General features: G+C 38.4%; 1 protein-coding gene across 3 annotated transcripts in view; it reads right to left on the reverse strand.

Annotated features, from left to right (window-relative positions):
* The window catches only part of Slc4a7 (solute carrier family 4 member 7), an 88,258-nt gene that overhangs the window by 33,339 nt on the left and 33,074 nt on the right, over positions 1 to 21,845 (reverse strand). For 2 of the 3 annotated variants that reach the window (XM_038348677.2, XM_038348678.2), the window contains exons 4-11: positions 19,559 to 19,697; positions 18,721 to 18,881; positions 15,766 to 15,954; positions 9,832 to 9,947; positions 7,753 to 7,910; positions 5,577 to 5,664; positions 3,628 to 3,774; positions 956 to 1,062 (exon numbers count right to left, since the gene is read on the reverse strand). In XM_038348677.2, the coding sequence (XP_038204605.1) occupies positions 956 to 1,062; positions 3,628 to 3,774; positions 5,577 to 5,664; positions 7,753 to 7,910; positions 9,832 to 9,947; positions 15,766 to 15,954; positions 18,721 to 18,881; positions 19,559 to 19,697 (1,105 nt within the window). The remainder of the gene's footprint in view (positions 1 to 955; positions 1,063 to 3,627; positions 3,775 to 5,576; positions 5,665 to 7,752; positions 7,911 to 9,831; positions 9,948 to 15,765; positions 15,955 to 18,720; positions 18,882 to 19,558; positions 19,698 to 21,845) is intronic. The other variant, XM_038348679.2, reaches the window with a different exon arrangement.

Consider the following 21,845-nt stretch of genomic DNA (forward strand, 5'->3'; position numbering starts at 1 on the left):
AAAAAGATATCAATGACAATGTAGAAAATGAATCTCCATCAAATGAACATCTGATTACTTAACAGGTGACAAAGGAGGCTCTCAGGTGCTTGAGATGAATGGGCCTCTAACTAGGTACTTCCATCTCTAAAGTACAAAAAAAAACCAGTTACTGCCAATAGGAGACCAGCACTATTGGCGGAGAGATAAAACCTTATTCTGTTCCATTTCACTAGTCATTAATAGTGACTGTGTTGACTATATTGGCTGCTGTTCTTGTCAACAATGTCTGTATAAGATACCCTAGTTATATAAACAAAGAATGAACTCCAGGTCCTTTAAAACCACAGTGACTACCAGTGCCCCATTTAATACCAATAGCTATACTTCACAACAGTATGGAAATGCTGCCACAATCAACTACTACACAGTATTTTAAATGTATTTTATTACACTTTACCAGGTAACATTTCTATCCTTTACTCTCAAATTAACTTTCTAATTTCTCTAATAATGTCTCCAGATGCCAATAGTAGGGTCTAAACATGCTTGTCCATCTAATTTTACAGTATTTCAAAAAATAATGTTCACATAAGTTTTAAATCCATGCACAATGTATAAAAATCATTCACTGTAATTCCTCTTTAATCTCATAATTCTTTAACTAGGAAAAGAATCTATATTTTCTTTCAGAACCTTTGTAGATGTTACCAAAAAAATCCACATAATAACTACAAATTTGAATATATGTTCCATTATTTTCATTTTAAAAATTGGTATGTGTTATTAAAATTGTTTTAAAATGCATAAATTCTCCTTAATGTTATATATCTTATAGAAAATGAGTTTTTACAAAACCACAGAAGAAATAATGTATGAGATTAGGTTCCATATATTTGAGGCGTTAAAAGAGAAGACTGTTGGTGCCTTTCTATCAAACCAGTGCTTAATCCCCCAAAGAAACAACTGTACCCACCGTCCAGTCCTCTGCAGCTCAGGCCCTGCATGATGAGCAGCCTCCTTAGGAGGCTCAGCAGACATTGGAGCAGATCCATTGGGAAACACGGGAATTTTCCTCTTTTCCTGAATTCCACAGAAATATACTTTTAGAATTCAACTTTAAGAAAACTGACAAGGTATCTCAGATGGCTAGAGGGAATATTACATCTCATGAGGATTTTACACAAGCATACATGGGAAAAAATGTTTTCTAATATAACCTTTTAAAACATTTAATAGAATTTTAAGAAGATGCAATTTAAAAGAATTTAACATCTGTTTCTGTTCACATTATAAATTTATAATTAGCTCTCTGCACCTTCTAACATCAGTTTATTATAAGATAAATATACCATTTCAAATTGCTGTTCTGCAGTAACTATTTTTTTAGTTAGTTTCTGCTGCTCTGACTAAAAGCAAATTGGAGAGCAAAGGGTTCAGCTCATATGTCCTGATCATAGTCCTTTATGAAGCGACATCAGGACAAGGAACATAGGGCCAAGAACTGGAGCAGAGACTAAGGAGGAACACTGCTTACTGGCCTGCCTCTCATGGTTTGCTCAGCCTGCTTTCTTATAGCTTCCAAGACCACCAGTGGCAGTGCCTACAGTGAGCTAGGCCCTTATAGACTTCAGTCTTGCCTATGGAAACTCTTAGTCAAGTAAGATTCCCTCCTTGCTAAACAACTCAAGCTTATGGTAAGCTGACACTAGCAAGCCCAGCTATAAACATAAACATTCTCATAAGGAAGCACTTTTTCATCAAAATATTTAACTACCGAAAACAAATTTTTTTGTTAATTTTTAAAAATACTACTTTTTCCATACACCTGCACTTCCAGTTCTCAGGAGGCTAAGGTAGAAAGTCTGAGTTCAAGAACAATCTGGGCTATGAAAAAGATCCTGACCATCAAGGAAAGAGGGAGGTAGGGAAAAGAAGGCAGAAACCAACATTTTCCCTTTCCTAAAATATTTCCTTAGATAAGTAACACAAGAATTCCTTCAGTATCCTCTTCTAAGATAAAGGATCTTCTCCCCGATATGAACACAACAGGAGTATCTCATAGGTTACCTCAACAGAGAACTGGCTAAAGGAATACCTATGTGCAAATAAACATATATAATGCCAAGAGGGAGGAAACAGAATAAGCAGGGAGCAAGACAGATACATGTTTCTGTAAGAGCTCCTGTGAAGTCTTAAAACTCCCATGGACCTAGATACACAACACTTTATTAATATAGAGTAGCTAGATTTGGATAAAAAAAGGAAGATCACCACTTGGAAAAAAATCGAAGCTAAAACCAATGTGTATCTTAGATCAAAGGGGAAACAAAAAACAATATAGAAGCCCAAGAAAGTAAGAACAAAAGAACGTATGACATAGCTAAGTTGTAGCTAAAACATGAAAATATGAAGTATCAATCAGTGGCTCAGGCTTACAATTCTAGTGTTTGAGACACTAAGGCAGGAGGATCACTAGAAATTTAAGAAAATCTTGTCTACAAAACAAAAATCAAACGAAACAAATTTTTTTAAACAAAAAATTTAAAAGATGAGGGTTAGAGAGATGGCTCAGTGGTTAAGAGCACTGGCTGCTCTTCAGAGGATCTGGGTTCAATTCCCAGCATTAACATGGTGGCTCACAATTATGCATAACTCCAGTTTTGGGATACTTGATCCTGGGCACCAGTCACGCATGTGGTACACATTCATATGCAGGCAAAACACCCATACATATAAAATATAATAAATGTAAAAAAAGGAAAACTTTAAAAGGAAAATATTAACTATGTAATGAGAAAATAAATTTTTACTGGAGGACAGTGAGGGGGTAAAGCAAATCAGCTAAAAGCAGGAATGAAGCAGAAAAAAACCCATCTTTAAAAAAATCTAAAATAATTTTACAAACTATTCTTTGAAAAATATAATAAATAATTTACTTATTAGTCAAACCAAAGATATGTCCGGATATAATTCCACAAACCAAGAGAAGTTTAATAGGTAAACTTTTCCAAGAAAATCTAAAATATTGTCAAAATGGGTAATACACCAGGCAAACAAAATTTACCAGAACTGACCTGAGAAAGAAGAAAAGCTCACATAAACCAATTTTCATAAAAGAATGAAGCAACTTGTTAAAGCCCACACTTGGCAAGAGATGTGGCTCAAAAATGTATACCAGAAATTTCCCAAACTTGCAAAAACAAATTATTCCATACTATTTAAAGTGCTGATAATAGCACATGAAAAATAAAGACAGATTTCACACACACACACACACACACGGTGATGAACTTAAAATGATGCAAATAACAAAAAAGCAGGCAGGTTATTAACATTTATATGTCCAGTTACAGAATAATCAGGACCACAACGCTGACAACAGACAAACACACAAGAGACATAGTAACACAGGTACATCCTCTCTGAATCTACTTTTGGTTCCTGTAGCTCCTACTACTTCCAGTATCAGGGTTCAAATTCAGGGCCTTGGGCATGCTGAAAAAGTGCACCCACTGAGCCATACCCACTATAAATAGTTATGACTTTTGAGTTATAAAACATGCATAACTCACTTTTTTTTATTACAAGTTTTTAACTTAAAAAAGAAAAAATAAAACATCCCCAGAAGCATATCCAGGTTCTTACCTGAGAAGGAACACTTTTTGGTGGCTCTATGCGTATGGAAGGATCCCACTCTCCTGGAGGAAGGACAGTTACTTGATCTAAAAACTCATCAATTCCAGATAAAAGGTCATTTCGATCCTTTGCTTTATAAGCTACATCATGAAAAATCTAAGGAGAGAAGATACCGAGCATAAGGACTTTTACAATGGACAGAAGGAACTGACTGCAGTAAAATGCACTTTAGATGCAGAAATAAATTCTGTGCTGCAGCAAGAGCGCCACGGTTAACAGCAGCACTGCATGCACAGGACACACTTTCAGTTCCCAGGATTGCAGGGTGGCTCACAACTACTTGTAATTCCAGTTCTGAGGGATATGACACAACTTCATGGACTCCACGGGAGCTGCACTCATGTGCATGTACCTCTCTCCCCTGTGCACATATGCACAGAATGTAAAAATAAATAACAAAAATAAAGTCACTAAAAATGGCATAAATTCTCATCAGCTGCAGACATTCACCTCACCTAGCAAGAGTTAGTCCATCATTAGTATGGACTAACATAAATAGATCAATCAACAACAAATAACTGAAGAAAATGATGAGTTGATACTAAGAAAATATTTCACAGATAAATAGTAATTTTACAAGATAAAAATCGATTCACTACAAAATAATTCATTACAATAATGTCAGGTCATTATATTTCTGCCATTGAAGTGCTATTTATCCTGAAAATAATTATGGTCAAGAGGGACAAAAGTTCAAAAAAGAATAAATATTAAACAAAGTGCAGAACAGAAAGCTGACAAGAGAAAAATAAGCAACCAAGTAAAAATGTTGCTGAGAAGACTGATAACCCAGCAACTGAAGGCAGAGGGAAGAGAACTGGTGTGAGTTTGAGCACAGTCCAGGCTATACAAAAGACTTCATCCAAGAAAAGCCAACCAACCAACCGACCAACCAAACAAACAAACAGTGATAACTGAGGGAAATGGTAAACAGTACTTAGGAAGACAGAATCATAGCTGTACTGTACAGGGGTACGAAGAGCAAAACTCATCCAAGAAACAGAAAGGAAGCTACTATGGCCAGAGCACCATGTAAGCATGGGATATGTGCAAGGTTCCCTGAAAATCATGGGATATGTGCAAGGTTCCCTGAAAATACCAGAACAAGGTTTGATCTGAACATAAAGCAGATGTGGTGATTCATATCTGTATCACAGCACTTGAGAGACGAAGCTAAGACTCCCAAGAGTGGGGCCAACCTCGGCTACACAGCTAGTTTGAAGTATGCTTGAATTATAGAGAAAACACAATTCTAAAAAGGGGAAAAAAAACTTTAAATAATTAGGCTATGGATAAATTGTCGATCCAATGTTAGACTTACATACATGTTATTACTGTCAATATAGGTAAGAACTCCAAAGAAAAAAATCACTTGAATTGCCACAGTAAAGGTCAGAGTCTAGACCAGAAAAACGGCAGTGACTACAGAGATGTGTGATGAGCTGACACGGATGAGGTCCAGGTTCACAGGGTTTCTGATATTCCGTGCAGATATGTTGGCATGTCTGGCAAAATCTTCTAGAAATCTCTCTCAAAGAAGCAGAAGTCCTGATCACTAAAGAGTTTACAGCCAAACACAACAACAAAATCAAGAGAGAGAAGTAAGGAGAAACAGCAAAAGACCCAAGGAAGCCCCAAAAAGGCAACACCCTAAAAGCAAGGACCAAACAAATTTCAAAACGTCAAATTAAAAGAATAGCAGTCAAACAGATGAAAAACTACCTACTATTGCTAAGAAATAAATCTTAAAACCCTCAACAAATGCATGTGTTAGAAGAGTACATATGAAATAAAATAACATAGACATCAAAGATCATTTTATAAGCTTTACTATGAGAGAAAGAAGGGCTATAATTGCATATTCACTGTCTAGCTCAAAGGGATTTGACTATAATTACCTCATCAGTCATGAGAGTGGCTATGGATCTGCCAATTTCATGGTATTGTGGGGCCTTCCCTGCTGGGCCCAGTAACAGAAACAAAAACCTAAGGAAAGATTGAAATATGCAGATTTTAAAAGAAGCAACACATATACACAAATCTAGGAAACTTCTACAAATAATTCCATTATAAACACATAAGCAACACACAGACCTTCTTTGCAATCACCCACAAGAATCAAGGGGGAAAAATGACAATTCTATTCAAAACAGATCTTAACGGAGTGTGGTGGGCAAGCCTGCTATTCCAACACTTGAAAGGCAGAGGCAAAGAGGCTCTGAGTTCAAAGTCATCCACTCAGCTTAAGCAACAGGAGATCCTATTTCAAAAACCGAACAAAACAAGTAAAAATCAGATCATGAAACTATAAAATGCATTCACAATTAACTCTACCAACTTACCCCTTTCCCATCTTCCTTAGTGCAAAACAGTTACTAAGGAAGTGTCTCTCATAAAAATTTTCATCTTTTATATCCTCTGGATCAAACAACCAGGCTGACCTCGAACTCCTCACTCAATCTTCTGAGTGCTGGGTGACAAATTTGCAGCACCACACTGTTTCCATGCTGATTTCTTTTTTGGAGAAAGGGTAGTATAACCCAGGATGATCTAGAACTTACTGTGTAGCCAGAGGTAACCCTGAACTTCGAATCCTCTGGCCTCCACTGCCCCTCCACTCAAGTGAGAGGATTGTAGGTGTGTCCCACCACGCCTGGTTTATGGAGTGCTGGGAATTGAACCAGGGCTTTGTGCATGCTAAGCAATCTCTCTACCAATGGAGACACATCCTTTGTCTTACACTGATTTCTTGAAAGCAAGGCCTGTCGAATCAAATAGTTCAGAATATACACACAAAAGATCTGTAGTCTGAAACTATTTTGAATCAAAGCTTTAACACTATAAATATGGCATTTAGTAACTTTTCTGTGAGGGAAAAGAATTTCCAACTTCAATATCAGTCCTGTTTCTATTCAGTGTTTAATAAAAATGGTAGTTGCACCCTGTTAACACTAGAGTAGATACTAATATTTTAACTATTTTTGTAGGTAATAATACAAAATAATGGGTTTCATCATTACCTCAGCCTTATATAAAATATTAATATTCTGATCCAAATACTTATGCTCCAGCTTTATGAAAATTTACAAATGAGGCAATCGAATAATTTTCCCTCACTTATCAACATTGTATCATTAGTGAAAATGGAATAAATATATATAAAGTAAGTATTTTCCATCAAATTCCTATTAATTCTTAATTACTGAGTTGGTCATGAGAACACATAATCGACCACACCTCTCCATGGTACTGTGGAAGCTCCCTGCTGCAAAATCCCCCTAGTACAGAGCATATGCCCGAATGTCAGCACTCAGGAAGCTGAGGCAGAAGGATAGTCAGGGATAAGAAGTCAACCTGGACCACACACATGACTTCATTTAAAACAAACAAACAAACAAACAAAAAAACCCATCAAACAAAAATACAGTAAAGAAAGTTAATTTCAAAACAAGTCATATTCACAATTAAGCTTCTGATACTAACAACCTGCAGATGTCCTTTTCATGGCTCATGTGCTGATTAACACAACTTGCTAATTATTCTTTATGATCTCATGCCAGATTAATTTGTTAAACCACGACAAAAAATTTGCATGAGTACCTAAAGGATGGGCATGTCTAAAATGACTAACCAGGCTTTGAGTGTAGACCAGGACAGAATGAGAAGTGAACCTGAGCAAGCCATTTTCTGGGTACCCAGCACAAAAATCAATCTCAATGACTGGCTTTGTAAAACAAAAGTTCATAAGATACCAAACTTCTTATAAAGATACAAATGAAGAACTGTTTTCACACAGTATTACTACAGCAGGAGAAGGTGACTCATAGCTACGATCTCATCATTTGGGAGTGAAAAGGAGGAATCAAGAGGCCAGCTTGACTACATAGTAAGGTCCAGGTCAGCTGCAGAATGGAATCAGGTAAAAGTTGGAGAAGGGAGGATAATTTCCACTCTTGTGCTCAAAAGCATTGACACAACGACTGAAACCCAGCAGTTAAGCAGTCCTCTATTCCACAGGCAAGGACGAGTTCAGGGGGTCCACAGGAACAGCCACGCAGGAGAACTGCTCATTACCTAGTGGGCACAGGGACCTCAGTCAGCCCGGACAGGAGAACTGCAGGAGCCAGTCGCACAAACGCAATAATCGGTCTCTCCAAGAAGTCCACTTCTCCCACCAAAACATTGGACGCTTCTGCTCCTGTGGGAATTTTCCTCATGAAATTCATGTCAACCTATTGATAAATGAATAATTTAGAAATATAATTACTTAGATATGAATAACTTTAAAGAATGACTTTAAAACTACTACTGGCAATCAAAACTTGTGATCTAAAAGATGCATAAACACCAAAACTCCCAGATATAAAGAATGAAGTAGACAAATACAAAAAAAATGCAAGCAAAATTCATCATCTATTGTTTCAGCTATTATAGTCTATTACTTTAGAGCTCTATATTATCAAACATAAACTTGAGAATTTTTCAGTGAATAGACTATTCATTAAAAACTGGTGAGGACACACAGTGCACAAACTAACAATGGCTCATGAAATTATACACAGTGCTAAAACAAATTCATTGCATGATTTTCATTATTAAGTCTTATTGTTTCATATGTCTTTATAAATCCTCATTTTTAAAAATAAAACACTACCATTTCTTAGTATTTTCCTTTAATAAAAAAAATGTTCTTTACAATGAGAATCGATAGCCTTGATTAGCTCAGACATGGAACAGTGTGTAAGGGAAACTCAGCCGCCTGTGTATAATTACAAAAAGGTAACAAACATGACCCCAGAGTAGTGAAGCTCTCACTGATACATAGGTTCACACAAGCTACTAAACGACCACTAACAAGACTATCTATTAAAAGATGAAACCAGCACTTACAGCGGGCCTCTTGAGTCCCACTCCCAGTGTGCCACAACTACAGTGCCAGGAGGCAGACTCCTGCCCAACAAGAGACAGGGAGGGTACACAAGAACAGGCCAAGTAAAGAAGTGCAACTGACAGAGAAACAAAGATCAACCACACTGCCATGCCTAGACAAGAACCACAATGCAAATCATGGTAATTTACTTATTCAGCAACAACGAATAAATTCCAATTTAGCTAGGAACACTTTCTGATGATCTGAAACAGAGCACTAATGAAAACAAGATAGTTAGAAATGACAACTGCAAAAGACTTTTATTGTTTGTTTTGCTTTTAAAGACAAGTTGCTGTTTAGTTCAGGGTAGTCTAGAGCTCACTATGTAACCCAGGCTAGCCACAAACTTGAGGCTCTCCTGCCTTGGCCTCTGGATAACTAGGATTATAGGCACGTGCTACCATGCCCAGGTGAACACCTTTTCTGAATAGTCAAAATCCCTAATGGTAAGCCTTTCTATAATGGGGGAGTATAAACTCCACAAAACGACAATACAAATCATTTAAACCTCTTTTCAGTGGAGTGTGCATGGTTTGTGGACACACTGGTGAAACAGAAAAAAAGCTTTAAAAAATGGAAATCTATTTGATATTTACAACAAAGTCTTAAAAAGAAGGTGCAGAAATATTACTGTTCCATGAATTAATGGTAAACTGACAAGCAGCAAATTAAGGGACTTCCCAACCACTAGGAAGTACTCTTGAAACTCAGCTGTCACTTGAGCTTATCCTGAAAACCCAGGGTCTCTCTGTTCTGTTGCTTTCATCTTTACTTCCCTGAACTACTCATTAAACAAAATCAATTCATAGGAGCTTCTTGTCCTTGTTTAAACCATGCCTCGATCTACCCATGCCTCCCAGTGGCATTCTAGAAGGTCCTAGCACCATGAGTTAGTAATTCTGGGTGCAGTAGAGCCCAGGAAGAAAGCTGTCTGTGCTGCGATGTCACACCCAAGAAAATTGCTTCAGAGAGACCCAGGTGCCAGGGTATCTATGAGCAGGCAAAAAGAAAATCCATTTCTTCGGAACGGCTGCAACTGTAAGCATGTAGTTACAAACGTGGAGCCTATCCCTGTTTCTGCCCATAACATCTCACAGGCATCCTATGCCAGTGTGTAACAGCAGGTTACTAAACAGTTACTGTAAGCAATGGCAACAAAGCAACACTTTACTAGTTATTTTCTCAGTGGGAAAGCTAATGAAAATTTACAATTAATGAATTACCTTGCTGAAGTCCACAGTACTATTTTCTCTGCTTCCTCCACTTCCGTTACCTTTCGTTTCACCACTTTTACCATTGTCCAAGTTTCCAGGAGCAGACTGTGGAGACGCCAAAATCCCTGTATTTAAGAAAATACACAACCGAATTAGTAAGGAGAAAATCCACCATGTAGCCTGAAGCTGCTCATATCCTTAAAGCGGTGGCTCATTATGGAAGCAAATGTGAGAGGTTAAAAAGTGCAGATGTTAGCTCTGTACCAGCAGCAGGAATTACAACACATGAACAGGATGAAGCTGTGCACTTAATATTTAGAGCGTTACAGAATCCACACAGTGGCCTTCATGAAAGTGAGCCAGTGTGGAACCAGTCCTACTGCCACAATACTTCAAAGTAATGCACTTTGAGTGTGTCTCTACCTCGTGTGAACCGTACAGAACTCAGTGAACCTAAATTCCCCTAGGACATTCATGTCGATGCCAATATGAATTCTTTCCAATTGTAATTCACAAAATTTAAGAGATGTGCTTTGTTTAATCTTTCTTAATCATGTTTCCCTAAGAATTTTTATTTTTCTTCAGTAGTATTTATGTCTAATTTCTACTGTCATTGTTCCTAAGAAACCTAAGACCACAAACAAGCTATCCCAGTAAAAAGATTAAAAGCACATAATCAAAAAGATTTGAGATAAATAATACTCATCACTTGTGGCCTTGTGATTGAATGATTTACTCAACCACTCTGGTTCCAATGAGCCTATAACTTAGCGTGTGACTAGCCTGGTTGTTGTCCCAGTTACAAATGATGCATGCTCATGTTAGTGTACTCATTCAGCAGTAATGCTCACAGGAAGGCAGTTTCAAAGCAGTACAACATAAAAGACTAATCTATCTTTACCTCTAAGAGTTCTAGAAAAAGTTCAAATCTCAAAAACTTAAAATCCAAGTTGCAACACACAGATATCTACCATTGAATACATCTTTTTTCACTAGAAAAAAAAAAAAAAAAACCTCTAGTCCAAGAATATAAACCAATTAATGCTCACAACACTGAACATTTTAGGGGAAGAAACTGCAATATACAGAAGTGCAGATAATATTTGTCAGTACCAGTCATTGGTTAAAATTAGTAATCATTTGTACAATTTCAAGCATATCAGATATACTTGATACAATCAAGCATGTTTATTCTTCTAGAATACAGCAGTTATAACTAGTGAACATAAAATTAAGGCATTTAGGTTTAAAAGCTGTTTCAACTCTGAGTGTAAGTCCTCGGTGATATCAATTTCCTAGGTCAACAAACTGGGGTATCAATATAAGTGAAAAACCTTCATATGAAAAGCACTGTACTTAACTTAGTCATGTAGTTCTCAAATTAAACATTTCTGAAATAAAGTTATTTCCTAAAATAAATACTTTTTTAAATGTTGACTTAGTATGGAAAAGTTATTAAGATTCCTCATATTTAACCTTTGTCCCTAGCTTTCAGAGTAGTGTCTCTTCTTCCCAAGGTGGGAGAAATTATCCTCATCAGTGGCTTCTACACACTCACACACAAAACCCTGGTGCCAACTGTGACTGAGTACTAGGCACTACTGACTATTATTCTACACATAACCAAAATAAGAACATAATGCAGTTTCTAGAACAACTCAGCCACTAGATCTGAGACCTAAGAACGAGGCTTGTGGGGATGGGGTATGGCACGGTCAGTAGGAACAGAAAGAAGAAATAAAATTCAATGGGGACAAAGGAGGAAATTAGTTGAAACTGCTTGGCTGTGCTTGCTATCTTCAACATGTTCCTTTTTCAATGGCTGGGCACGTTAAGAACATTACCCTGCCAAGTGTGGTGGCACACTCCTGTGTGCACTTGGAAGGTAGAGACAGAAGGACCAGAAGCTCAAAACTAGATGAAAACTGGTTCTTAGAAAGAAACTAAAGCAGTCTAGTTTACCATGATTCTCTCTGAGTAATCCTTCCAAGCCTCAGCCAAGGTAAAGCTGTCTCTGTAATTAGTCAAGTCTCCGGCTCCTGATACTAATTCTGCTGAGGATCAATTCAGTCGGCAAAAAATGACGCTTCCTCCCACTCCACTACATAGCTAAAGCCAAGTTCCAGTAGCCCTCCTCTCTATGGCATCAGCTTCCGGAGTCCTGCCAAAAACAACTAAATGTTCTAAGTGCAAATGGCAGTTACGAAGGAAGTGATGACGGTTGATCCTAGACTTTTCTCATTAGTTATTATGAGCTTCATTTTGTCTTCAGAAATCCAAACATTTTAATTTCACCTATTCAGAAAAATTGATAATCTTGTCATAAAGATTCATAGTAAGTATTAAAAGAATATATGCCTCAATTCTCAACTAACAAAGACCTTTACTGCCTTAGAAGTTCTCTCTCTCCCTCCCCCACACATATTATATTTTATTTTTAATTGTATGTGTTTATTGTATGAGCATGTACATGAGTAGTCTGTAGCGGCTGGTGGAAGGCATCAGAGCCCCTGGAGCTGGAGTTACGGGCAGCCAGCCGTGACCCACCTGACAAGGGTGCAAGAAATCAAAGTCAGGTCCAGTAGGAAGTCTTGCCTAGAGTGACCTCTGCAGCTCCATAAGAAAGTTTTGTAAACCACTTACAAAACTACATCCTCAGCCTGAGTAAAAGCCCGCAGTTCTGAAAAGCATCAGGAGAAACTTGGACTAACACACAATCATAAATAAGAGTACAGTCTGTTCCAAGCTACACCAATCCTTTTGAAATAATGACTACACGCAATTATTTGAAAATGTCAGTCTTGTCAGAGAGAGGATGGGAAAAACAACATGGCATTCTATAGTATTAGAAAGGCTAAGCTGTACTACACTCTTTTAAGAGAAGCATCACCACCATTCTTGGAGTCACATCAAAAATATGTTCGCTAAACTAGCCAAATATTGTGATCTCTTTAAAAAAGAGGGGGGGGGGCTTAACTGATGTACAGCCTTCTTCGTAATATTTTTATAGCCTAAGTTTTAATAACTTTATTCTGTTCTGTAATACACTGTAAAGAGCAAAACCATGCAGCTGTCCAATCATAAGCACTATCTACATATGCTGCTCAAGCTATGTGTGGCAGGCATTCTCAGTGCAGGTGAGCCAGAGGCAGGGCACCACACGTGGAGGACTCTGGACAGTTGCCTGGAGTGAAGTCAACATTCTCCTCATTCTTCTGCTCTTGGCCTTTGAGTGCTTCTATGTCTTCCTCGGGCGGATGAATTACTACTCTGGGAATATCATCCCTGCTGGGTGACACCAGTAGCTCTGGGGCCTGAGGCTGACTCAGCTGGGAACTTCTGGAGGCCAGGCGACTTAAGCCAGGGCTGGAAGGAGGGCTGCTGTGAGGGGTGGGCACTGGGGTGGTACACCTCGAGCCTGCAGGGGTTCCAGCTCTCGAAGAAGGGAGAAGATGACTGAGAAGAAGAGATAAAGGCGATTCTCCTCTCAAGGAAAGGTTTGAGGCAGACAGACCTGTTCGCAAAGAGTGGCGGGAGGCTGACAGGCCTTCGCCTGAGATAAAACAAGTAAGTAAAAAATGATGCCCATTGCATTAAGTAAATAGAGAACACAAAACCAATTCAAACCACAAATCACAAGCTTCAGATTCCTCTGTGGGGTTAGAGGTCAGTCACATTCTTACTTGTTATAATGTCACTGAAATTCAGTTATTGAACATTTTTCCTAACTAGATACATCTATAGATGTCAAGACTCTATATTAGCATTACCTAATAATTAACTTAAAACTGGTAACAAATGTGTGTAACAAGAGGCTGATCAGTGTTCTTAAGTACATTTTAAAAATACAAGACAAATTTTAAGAATTATTTTTCAAGAGAATTATAGCCAGGAGTGATAAATCTTAGTTCAAGGCTACCCTGGTCTACAAAGCAAGTTTCAAGCCAGCCAGGATTACACAGTAAGGCCCTGTCACATAAAAAAACAAAAACAAAACAAAACAAAAGAGAAGGAAAAAAAGGAAGAAAACAAACAAAGAAAAAGAAAGAAGATGAGAGAAACAAAGAGAATTAGGAGAATTGTAACATTAAGTTTTAGGTCAATATTTCAGAGCACATGTCTTGCTTCTACCATAGTACAGCCAGTTAATCAACTACACACAACTGCTGCATTAGCTAGCTAAAAACAAAGCATTTTACCATCTTAACAAGAGCAATAGGAAAGTTAGTCTAGAATATTTCAAAAGCATAGGAATACACTAGTAAGTGGGTTTAAAAGAGAAACATTCTTTCCCTTGTGGCCTTTTCAAACTAAATAGTTGTTTGAGAAATGTAACAATCTCTTGTGGACTAAGAAATCAAAGCTATATGATCAGGAGACTCAAATATAACAAAATAAAGAATGTGATAAACCCATTATTTGTATGTTAGCTAAAATAAATTAGTAGAAACAATTGTTAATACATAAACAACTATTGTTTATCTTTTAAAGAGTTACATGCAGAAAAGGTTATTATATTATAGCTATAATGTAACAAAATTAACAATGTAAAATTGCTTAAGAATAGCCATTGTCTTATGATGAAAAAATTAAACTACAAAGAGGATAAAGAGAAAACATTGACTGCATATGGGGAATAGAAGTTTAGTAGACTCCTTGAAGTAAATAAATTTACTTCATCACAGTGGAGAACAGGGACAGACAAAGAGCAGTGTCCCATATCCCAGTTGTCCCAGCTTGCAGTTCTCCTAGGCTTCCTGTCATGACACAGTCAGAGGCAGTAAGGACCCGCTGCACCTGGCCTGTCTAGGTTCTGTTATCACAGTTCTGTTTAAGAATCAAGTGTGAACCATACTGGTGTGTTCCTGCTTTGGAAAGAAAACAATAAGGTGAGATGAATATTCAATGGGCATTAGTTCTCAGAAACTGACAACTGACTGACTATTTAGGGTTGGGGAGGAAAGGATGGTTCAGCAGCAGTTAAAGAGACCTACTGCTCTTCCACAGGAAGAGTTTGCTACTGGTACCCCATGGTAACTCACAACCATCTTTAACTCCACTTCCAGGTGATCCAATGGCCTCTTCTGACCTCTGTAGGCACCAGACACTCATGTAGTGCACATACATAAATACAGGCAAAACAAGTGTACACACAATATAAAAGTAAAATTCAAAAAACAAAAACACTGTCTCCCCAAGTCCTACATAACATGCCACCATCCTCTGAAAGGAGGGGTAGAACTGGGTCTCGGCACCTGGGTTCACACCATTCTCAATGGACTGAAAATCATCAGCTTGTCTGCCATTTACGTAAGACAGCCCTATCGCGAAACCTTCCACAAAGTATATGACTATCTGAAACCAACTCCCAAAATGCTTGTTTATCATCAGTTTAGGAGGCAAATAAATTTGATATAGGCATAAAGTATAAACTCAGTATTTAGAATTAAAAACATTAAAATTACAAATCATAAATGTATGCCTCTTAAATAATTTAAGGAAGAAACCTCAAATCCAAACAGAGAAGCAGATGTGATTAAGGGTAAGGGACAGTGACTGTACTTATAGATTACTTAAGGAAAGTTATGACCTTTTAATAATAATGAATGCTTTTACTTCATCCAAGTGATTTCTAACGCACACTGGTCTTATTGATAGAGACCTATATTTCTAGCACTTGGGAGGCTAAGGAAGAAAAGTCCAACTCCAAGGCCAGCAAAGGCTACACAATGTTCCAGGTCAGCCCGTCAGCCTGTGATAGAAAATGAGACTGTCTCAAAGAAACAAACAAACAAACAAAAAAGAAAACTTTAGAAATGGCAACTTTGAATAAGTGAGAATGATAATGGGAGACACCACCGTTCTCGCAACACATATTAATACAGCATACAGGATTCCATTAGAGAAAGGTTAGTGAAAACTGGACACCACAACTTATCTCACCATTCCTTTCAAGCAAGTGAGGGTCAGAATGTTTCTTGCCTATATCTGCAAAAGATCGAACCAGGGGAATCCGACTGGTGAATCTTTTCTCGTTTTGATGATGATGCCTCTTCAGGAGAGCTTCTCTGACGTTCTCCCTTATCGAGTCGTCTAACTGGCCAGAGGCTATCATGTTGTCCAACACCATATCTATTCAATGAAAAAAAAATAGTATTTTTAATATATATACTATCTAAGCATATGCATGAAGACAAATATGAACATTATCCATCCAACAAAAAATATAATTAGTGAGACCCTTATTTACTATGTAGTGTATTTTAAAGAGGCTGCTTTCCTATATAGCTATGGTAAATTCTATTTAATAAACGAACGAGTAGCAGTGAATTCTATTTAACTAAATATTCAATGGCACGGGCTCCAAAGATGTCCAACTGTCTGTGCAGTCTAGGAATAGGGCAGGAAAGAAGTGGTAGCTCTTGCTCTGCAAGAGGCACAGACCAATGAAGTAGATAAAATTCCCAGACAAGGCAAATTCTGTCAAAAAATGAAAAGAATGGAAGAGAGGGGGGAAGGAGAGAGGGAGAGAGGGAAAGGAAGAAAGGAAGGAAGGAAGGAAGGAAGGGAGGGAGGGAGGGAGGGAGGGAGGGAGGGAGGGAGGGAGGGAGGACGGACTCCAGCACTGTTCTGTGCACTACTGGGCGTTATTTTCAATGTACAAAAATATGTACAAAGTTTTAAAAGTATATTTATTATTTTACAAATCTGTATCTGTTCCTGACATGTACCATGTGCTTGCAGAAGTCTGTAGGCATTGGAAAAGGGCACCAGATCCCTAGAAAGTGGAGTTACAGACAGCTGAAGCTGCCAAGGGAGTGCTGGAAACCAAGCCAAGTCCTCTGCAAGAACAACAAATGTGTTTAGTCTTCAAGCCACCTCTGCAGCCCCGTGTAGATTTAAACAATGGCACTAAGATAAGTCTAGTGGGGTGGCTTTCTTTGTTGTTGCTTTTTTCTTTCTTTTAGGGATAGAACCCTTGTATATATTAAGCAAATACTCTACCACTGAATTTAATCCCTGGTCCTGTCAGAGATAATTTTAAGTCAAATCTTCGAAACTATGTGTGATAAAATTACCCTAAAAGAAAAACGGAAGCTAGGTGGTGGTGGCTCACGCCTTTAATCCCAGCACTCAGGAGACAGAGGCAGGCGGATCTCTGTGAGTTTGAGGCCAGCCTGGTTACAAAAGCTAGTTCCAGGCCAGGCTCTAAAAATACAGCAAAATCCCGTCTTGAAAAACAAAAAACAAAAAAAAAAAAAAGAAAAAGAAAAATGGAAAAACCAACCTAACAGGTAATTCTTAGTGCTAGCATAATCACAGTTCATCACATGCCTGATTTTCTCTCTCAAAGTACTGCATTCTATGGTCTGATGGACAGCAGCACACCTATACCCATCAGTCAGCACCACTGGACTCCATGGAGCAGATGTAACAAAATAAAGAGGATGGGGAAGTGGATGGGGTTTGTTAGGGAGCCCAGAAGCTTGAGTGGGAAGATGCGCTAGTAGAAGTTATCAAGGTATGGTATAGATATTAAACTGTCTAAGATTAAGTAACAAATTCTTTTTAAAAAATAAAAGTTCTATTTTCTGACAATGACTCACGTGATCATACTCAATACTCCTAACTCTACCTCAGTTCCTAACTCTACCTCAGTTTTTCAGTTATTCATACAGGAATGGGACTCAACAATTTAAAGAATTGCAGCACATAGTCCAATTTAACAGTCAGGTAAAATCAAATTATTTATAGCCCAAGAATTACTGTTAAGTTTATGGCTTTATTTTGTTTATTTGTTTGTTTGTTGCTTTTTGAGACAGGGTTTCTCTGTAGCCTTGGAGCCTGTCCTGGAACTAGCTCTTGTAAACCAGGCTGGTCTCAAACTCACAGAGATCCGCCTGCCTCTACCTCTACCTCCTGAGTGCTGGGATTAAAGGCATATGGCGCCGCCACCACTGCCTGGGCAAGTTTATGGCTTTCTTAACAAATCAAGATAATCAGTTGTTTTCTCTGAGAGCAATCTTCAGTCACTACACAGTAATACACTTATTTAAAACAGACATGATTTGGGTGTTGAGCAACTGTAGACAGAAGTCATCAAATAATCACAACTCTCCTTTTCTCCCCTCCCTCCTTATAATCCTTCAAGTCCGTCTTCTTCTGTTTTTGCTGCTACATCCACACCAGCCTTACTAACTTCCACAACTCCAAGGAAATAGAGTTCTTGTTTCTGTCCCCATTCTAGTTCAGAGTCACCCTGCATATTTTCGACCAGGGTAATTTTCTGAAAGCATATGGAGGATCATTCCTTTCCCAAGTTAATCCCAAAACTGTCCCAATGTGCACCATAAAAATCAGTGCTTCAGTTCGGTAATCCAAAGGTGGCCATAATCTATCCCTTTTTTGGGCAAAGGGAGAAATAAGTCCAGAGCTCACACATGCTAGGTGAGCTCTGTATGCACTGGTCTATCCTTTCAGCCCTATATCTTTATTCAATCAATGTACAGCTGCTTACAGAGCTATCTCACTTTCCCCAGTCCCACTGTTAACATTTACTGGAACTTTCTCCTTGCTCATGCTCTTCCATAAACACTGTCTTTTCTCTTATACACCTGCTCCTTATGCCCAGGTGCTGATTCAAACGCTGTATAATGTTCTCACTGGACTTTTACCATGGGAGACTTTCCTCTGAACTCTCAGAGAGCAAACTATTTATGCGCTGATGGCAGTGATCACACTTCTAATTTAATGTGTTAGTCTCTACACAAACCTACATTGCCCCTACGAAGAGTAAAACTAGTTCCATACACAGCTGTTAAATGAGTATCTTAAAATCACACCTTATTTTCTTTATTTAATTTTCTTTAACATAAAAAAATCAGTTTACTATATAACCTGCTATTTCATCAAGAGTGCTTGCTCTCATATCCAGCATGACTGTCCCATTCAGGATACAACTCCTCAACTCAAAGAGACTGTGTAAGGAGAGAGTTGCCACATAGGGTTTACTCCATCGGTCTCCACCATCTTCAACATCCTCTTCAAATTTCAGCCACCTAAATGGATAATATAGAAAAACTAAAAAACAATGGACATTCCATTTGTTTACTTTAATACCATAAACATAAGCTTTATTTTTAAAAAGAAACAAGAAATCACTACTGGAACAAAATTCTGCCTCAAATACATTTCCACAAATTAGGCCAATAGTATATACTGTCTGCAGCCATCAAATCTGACACCTACATCACATGATAAAGATTGTAGTTTAACAATATGTAAATAAATTACCATTGTGTGATAAATGAAATTGATTTAAAATAAGCTCACAAAACCAAAACTGCAGCATTTCACAACGTAAGATTTTTAACTTCAAATCTGTTCAGACATCTGAATACCAACCATACAAACTATATAACATACTAAATGAGCTCATTCAAGGAAATAAACTGAGAGTAAAGAACAAAAGAAAATTTCCAGGCATTAACTAGGAAATCTTCTAATGTAGAGCCCCAGAAAGGCGGCTCATTCTTGTAATCCCAGCATTAAGTAGATAGAAACAGGAGGATTGCTGCAAGTCTATGACCAGCCTGGGCTACATCCTAAAGTCCAGATCAGCCAGGGGTATAAAACAAGAGCCTACCTCAGTAAATAAATAAATAGTGAACAAAGAAACCAACCAGCACTCTATCTTGTGATTTCACTTCATAAAGCCGAGAGTGAGGAGAGTTACCTGGCCGTCTCCTTCCATTCATACTCCTCTCCATCTCTGTAGCAGAGCTCGTCCATCTCTGTGAAGAGGTCATGGGGAATGTGCTCCTCATCATCGTCTTCAGTCCCAAGGATGAACTGCACCCTCTGCGATGGTGTGTCTTAACAAAACAACAGCACACTCATTTAAGGGTAAGCTTTGAAATTGACACACTGTCCCAATAAGTTCCAGATAAGCCAGGGTTGTACAAATCTTATTTCCAAAATATACATAGTATATATATATATATATATATATATATATATATATATATATATATATACACATACATATATATATACATACATATATATATATATATTCAAGTGATATATGCACAAATGAAAGTATAAGATAAAGTAGTTAAGATAGCTACGTTCATGGATTAAAAGGAAGCCTTCAAGCTTTAGAAAGTGATATGAAACTTGCAGCTGTCAATATGTGCCTGCCAGCTCTCCCACTGTTCTAGAGAAACAGAACTGTCAGCTGCAGACTGGGTCAGAGCCACTGCAGAAGGCACACTAACAAAATAGATACTACCTTTTAAATAGTAGAAAACCTTAAGGCTTTCAATCACAGAAAATATCCACTCCGCATTACATGAGAAAAAGTCGCACTAAAATGACGTCTAGGTAAACAATCCTCCAGGCCCCTATGGATGCAACAGGCAGAACACTTGAAGAGGACAGTTAAAGCGAGATGTCAGAAGAGATGACAGACACAAGGAAATGAGGAATGAAGAAGACAAAAAACACAGAAAATTAAGTGATATGGAGACCAAAGGAGGAAGGTCCAAACAAGGAACCCTCCAGAAAGTTGAAAATGTAAGAACTGGGAGAACTGATACACAAACCGTGAAAAGCTGTCACAGGTGTTATGTTACTAGAGGCAAGGCAATATTACTGTGGTCAACTACTTCTGCATACAAGACTTGCTTGATGTTCTGCTTGGGTTTATTACTAAAGAACTTTTTTTAGTGCTACTGTAAGCGGTATGTTTAAATTTCATTTCTGAGTATTCACTGCTACTCGTGAGAAAAGGTTGATTTTCTACTCGGAGTGATTCGCTTAGTGCAACAGTTCTACAAACTCTTTAGATTTACTATCTCATGGCCTAACATCTGCAGACTTTCCTTCCTTTATTGCCAGACATGTATGTCACGTGCATCCGCCCCCACTTCTCTCCTCCACCCTTCACAGGTTAAGAGCTCCAGGACAACGCTGTATAAAGGCAATGAGATGGGATACTTCAGCCTTTCTCTTAGTCACTAAAAAATGCTCTCCAGACATGTGGCCAGAGACAGCTATGAATGTACCCCCCCCCTCAATTGTTAACCTCAAACACTGAGATTATCTGTCCATTTTTAAACACAATCATGTTGTTCTTAAGCATTAGGTCTGCAGATCACAATGTGTGTTGCAAAGGCAAAACATGGCCACAGGGGCTAGGGAAAGTTCAGCCATAAGAGGGCTTGCTCTGCAAACATGAGGACCTCAGATCAAATCCCAAGCACCCACATAAAAAGCCAGGCACTGCCATGCATGCCTGTAACCCCAGCACTGGGAAAGAAATAAGACAGTTCTGAGAGCTGAGAGAGCCTGCCTTGGCACAATAAAGCAGAGAGAGGTGAAGACACAAAGTCACGGAGATCTATGTGCCTCTGTCTCCCAGGACTGGGAATAAAAGGTATGCATCACCACACCCAATGATTTACTTTTTAAATATATGTGTGAGTATGTGCGTGTGCCTGTATGGGGTTAGTATACATGAATATAGTACCTGCAGAAGCCAGACTAAGTTACCAGATCCCTTGTGGCTTGATTTACAGGTAGTACAGGCATTTGTGAGCTGCCTGAGGTAGGTGTTGGGAAGTGAACACATGTCCTCTGAGAGAGCAGCAAGCTCTCTTCACTGAGCCATCTCTCCATTTCTAGTTTTTGTTCCTTTCTTTGAGCTTAATAGGTTTTACCCTTGCCCTCAGTCTCTTAAGCTAGAACATGGTATCTCTGACTCCCATTCCTTCTTTCTAACATACAAGGATCAAATGGCCTAAGTCTCTATGCACTGCATTAGCTGCACCTGACAAGTCTTTGTATATACAATCTGGATTTACACAGTCCTGGGTTATTAGTCAGGCCTGTGCTGTGCAAGCCCCTATCTCTGTTGCCTGTATTCTTCTCACTCAACAAGACTGAAACACTTTAATGCTTTTGGATTCTTTTAACCCAGATTCCTGAGAGTTGACCAGGCCTCACCTTGTGCTACCACA

This window comes from Arvicola amphibius, chromosome 12, assembly GCF_903992535.2.
Source record: "Arvicola amphibius chromosome 12, mArvAmp1.2, whole genome shotgun sequence".
NCBI classification, from domain to species: domain Eukaryota; kingdom Metazoa; phylum Chordata; class Mammalia; order Rodentia; family Cricetidae; genus Arvicola; species Arvicola amphibius.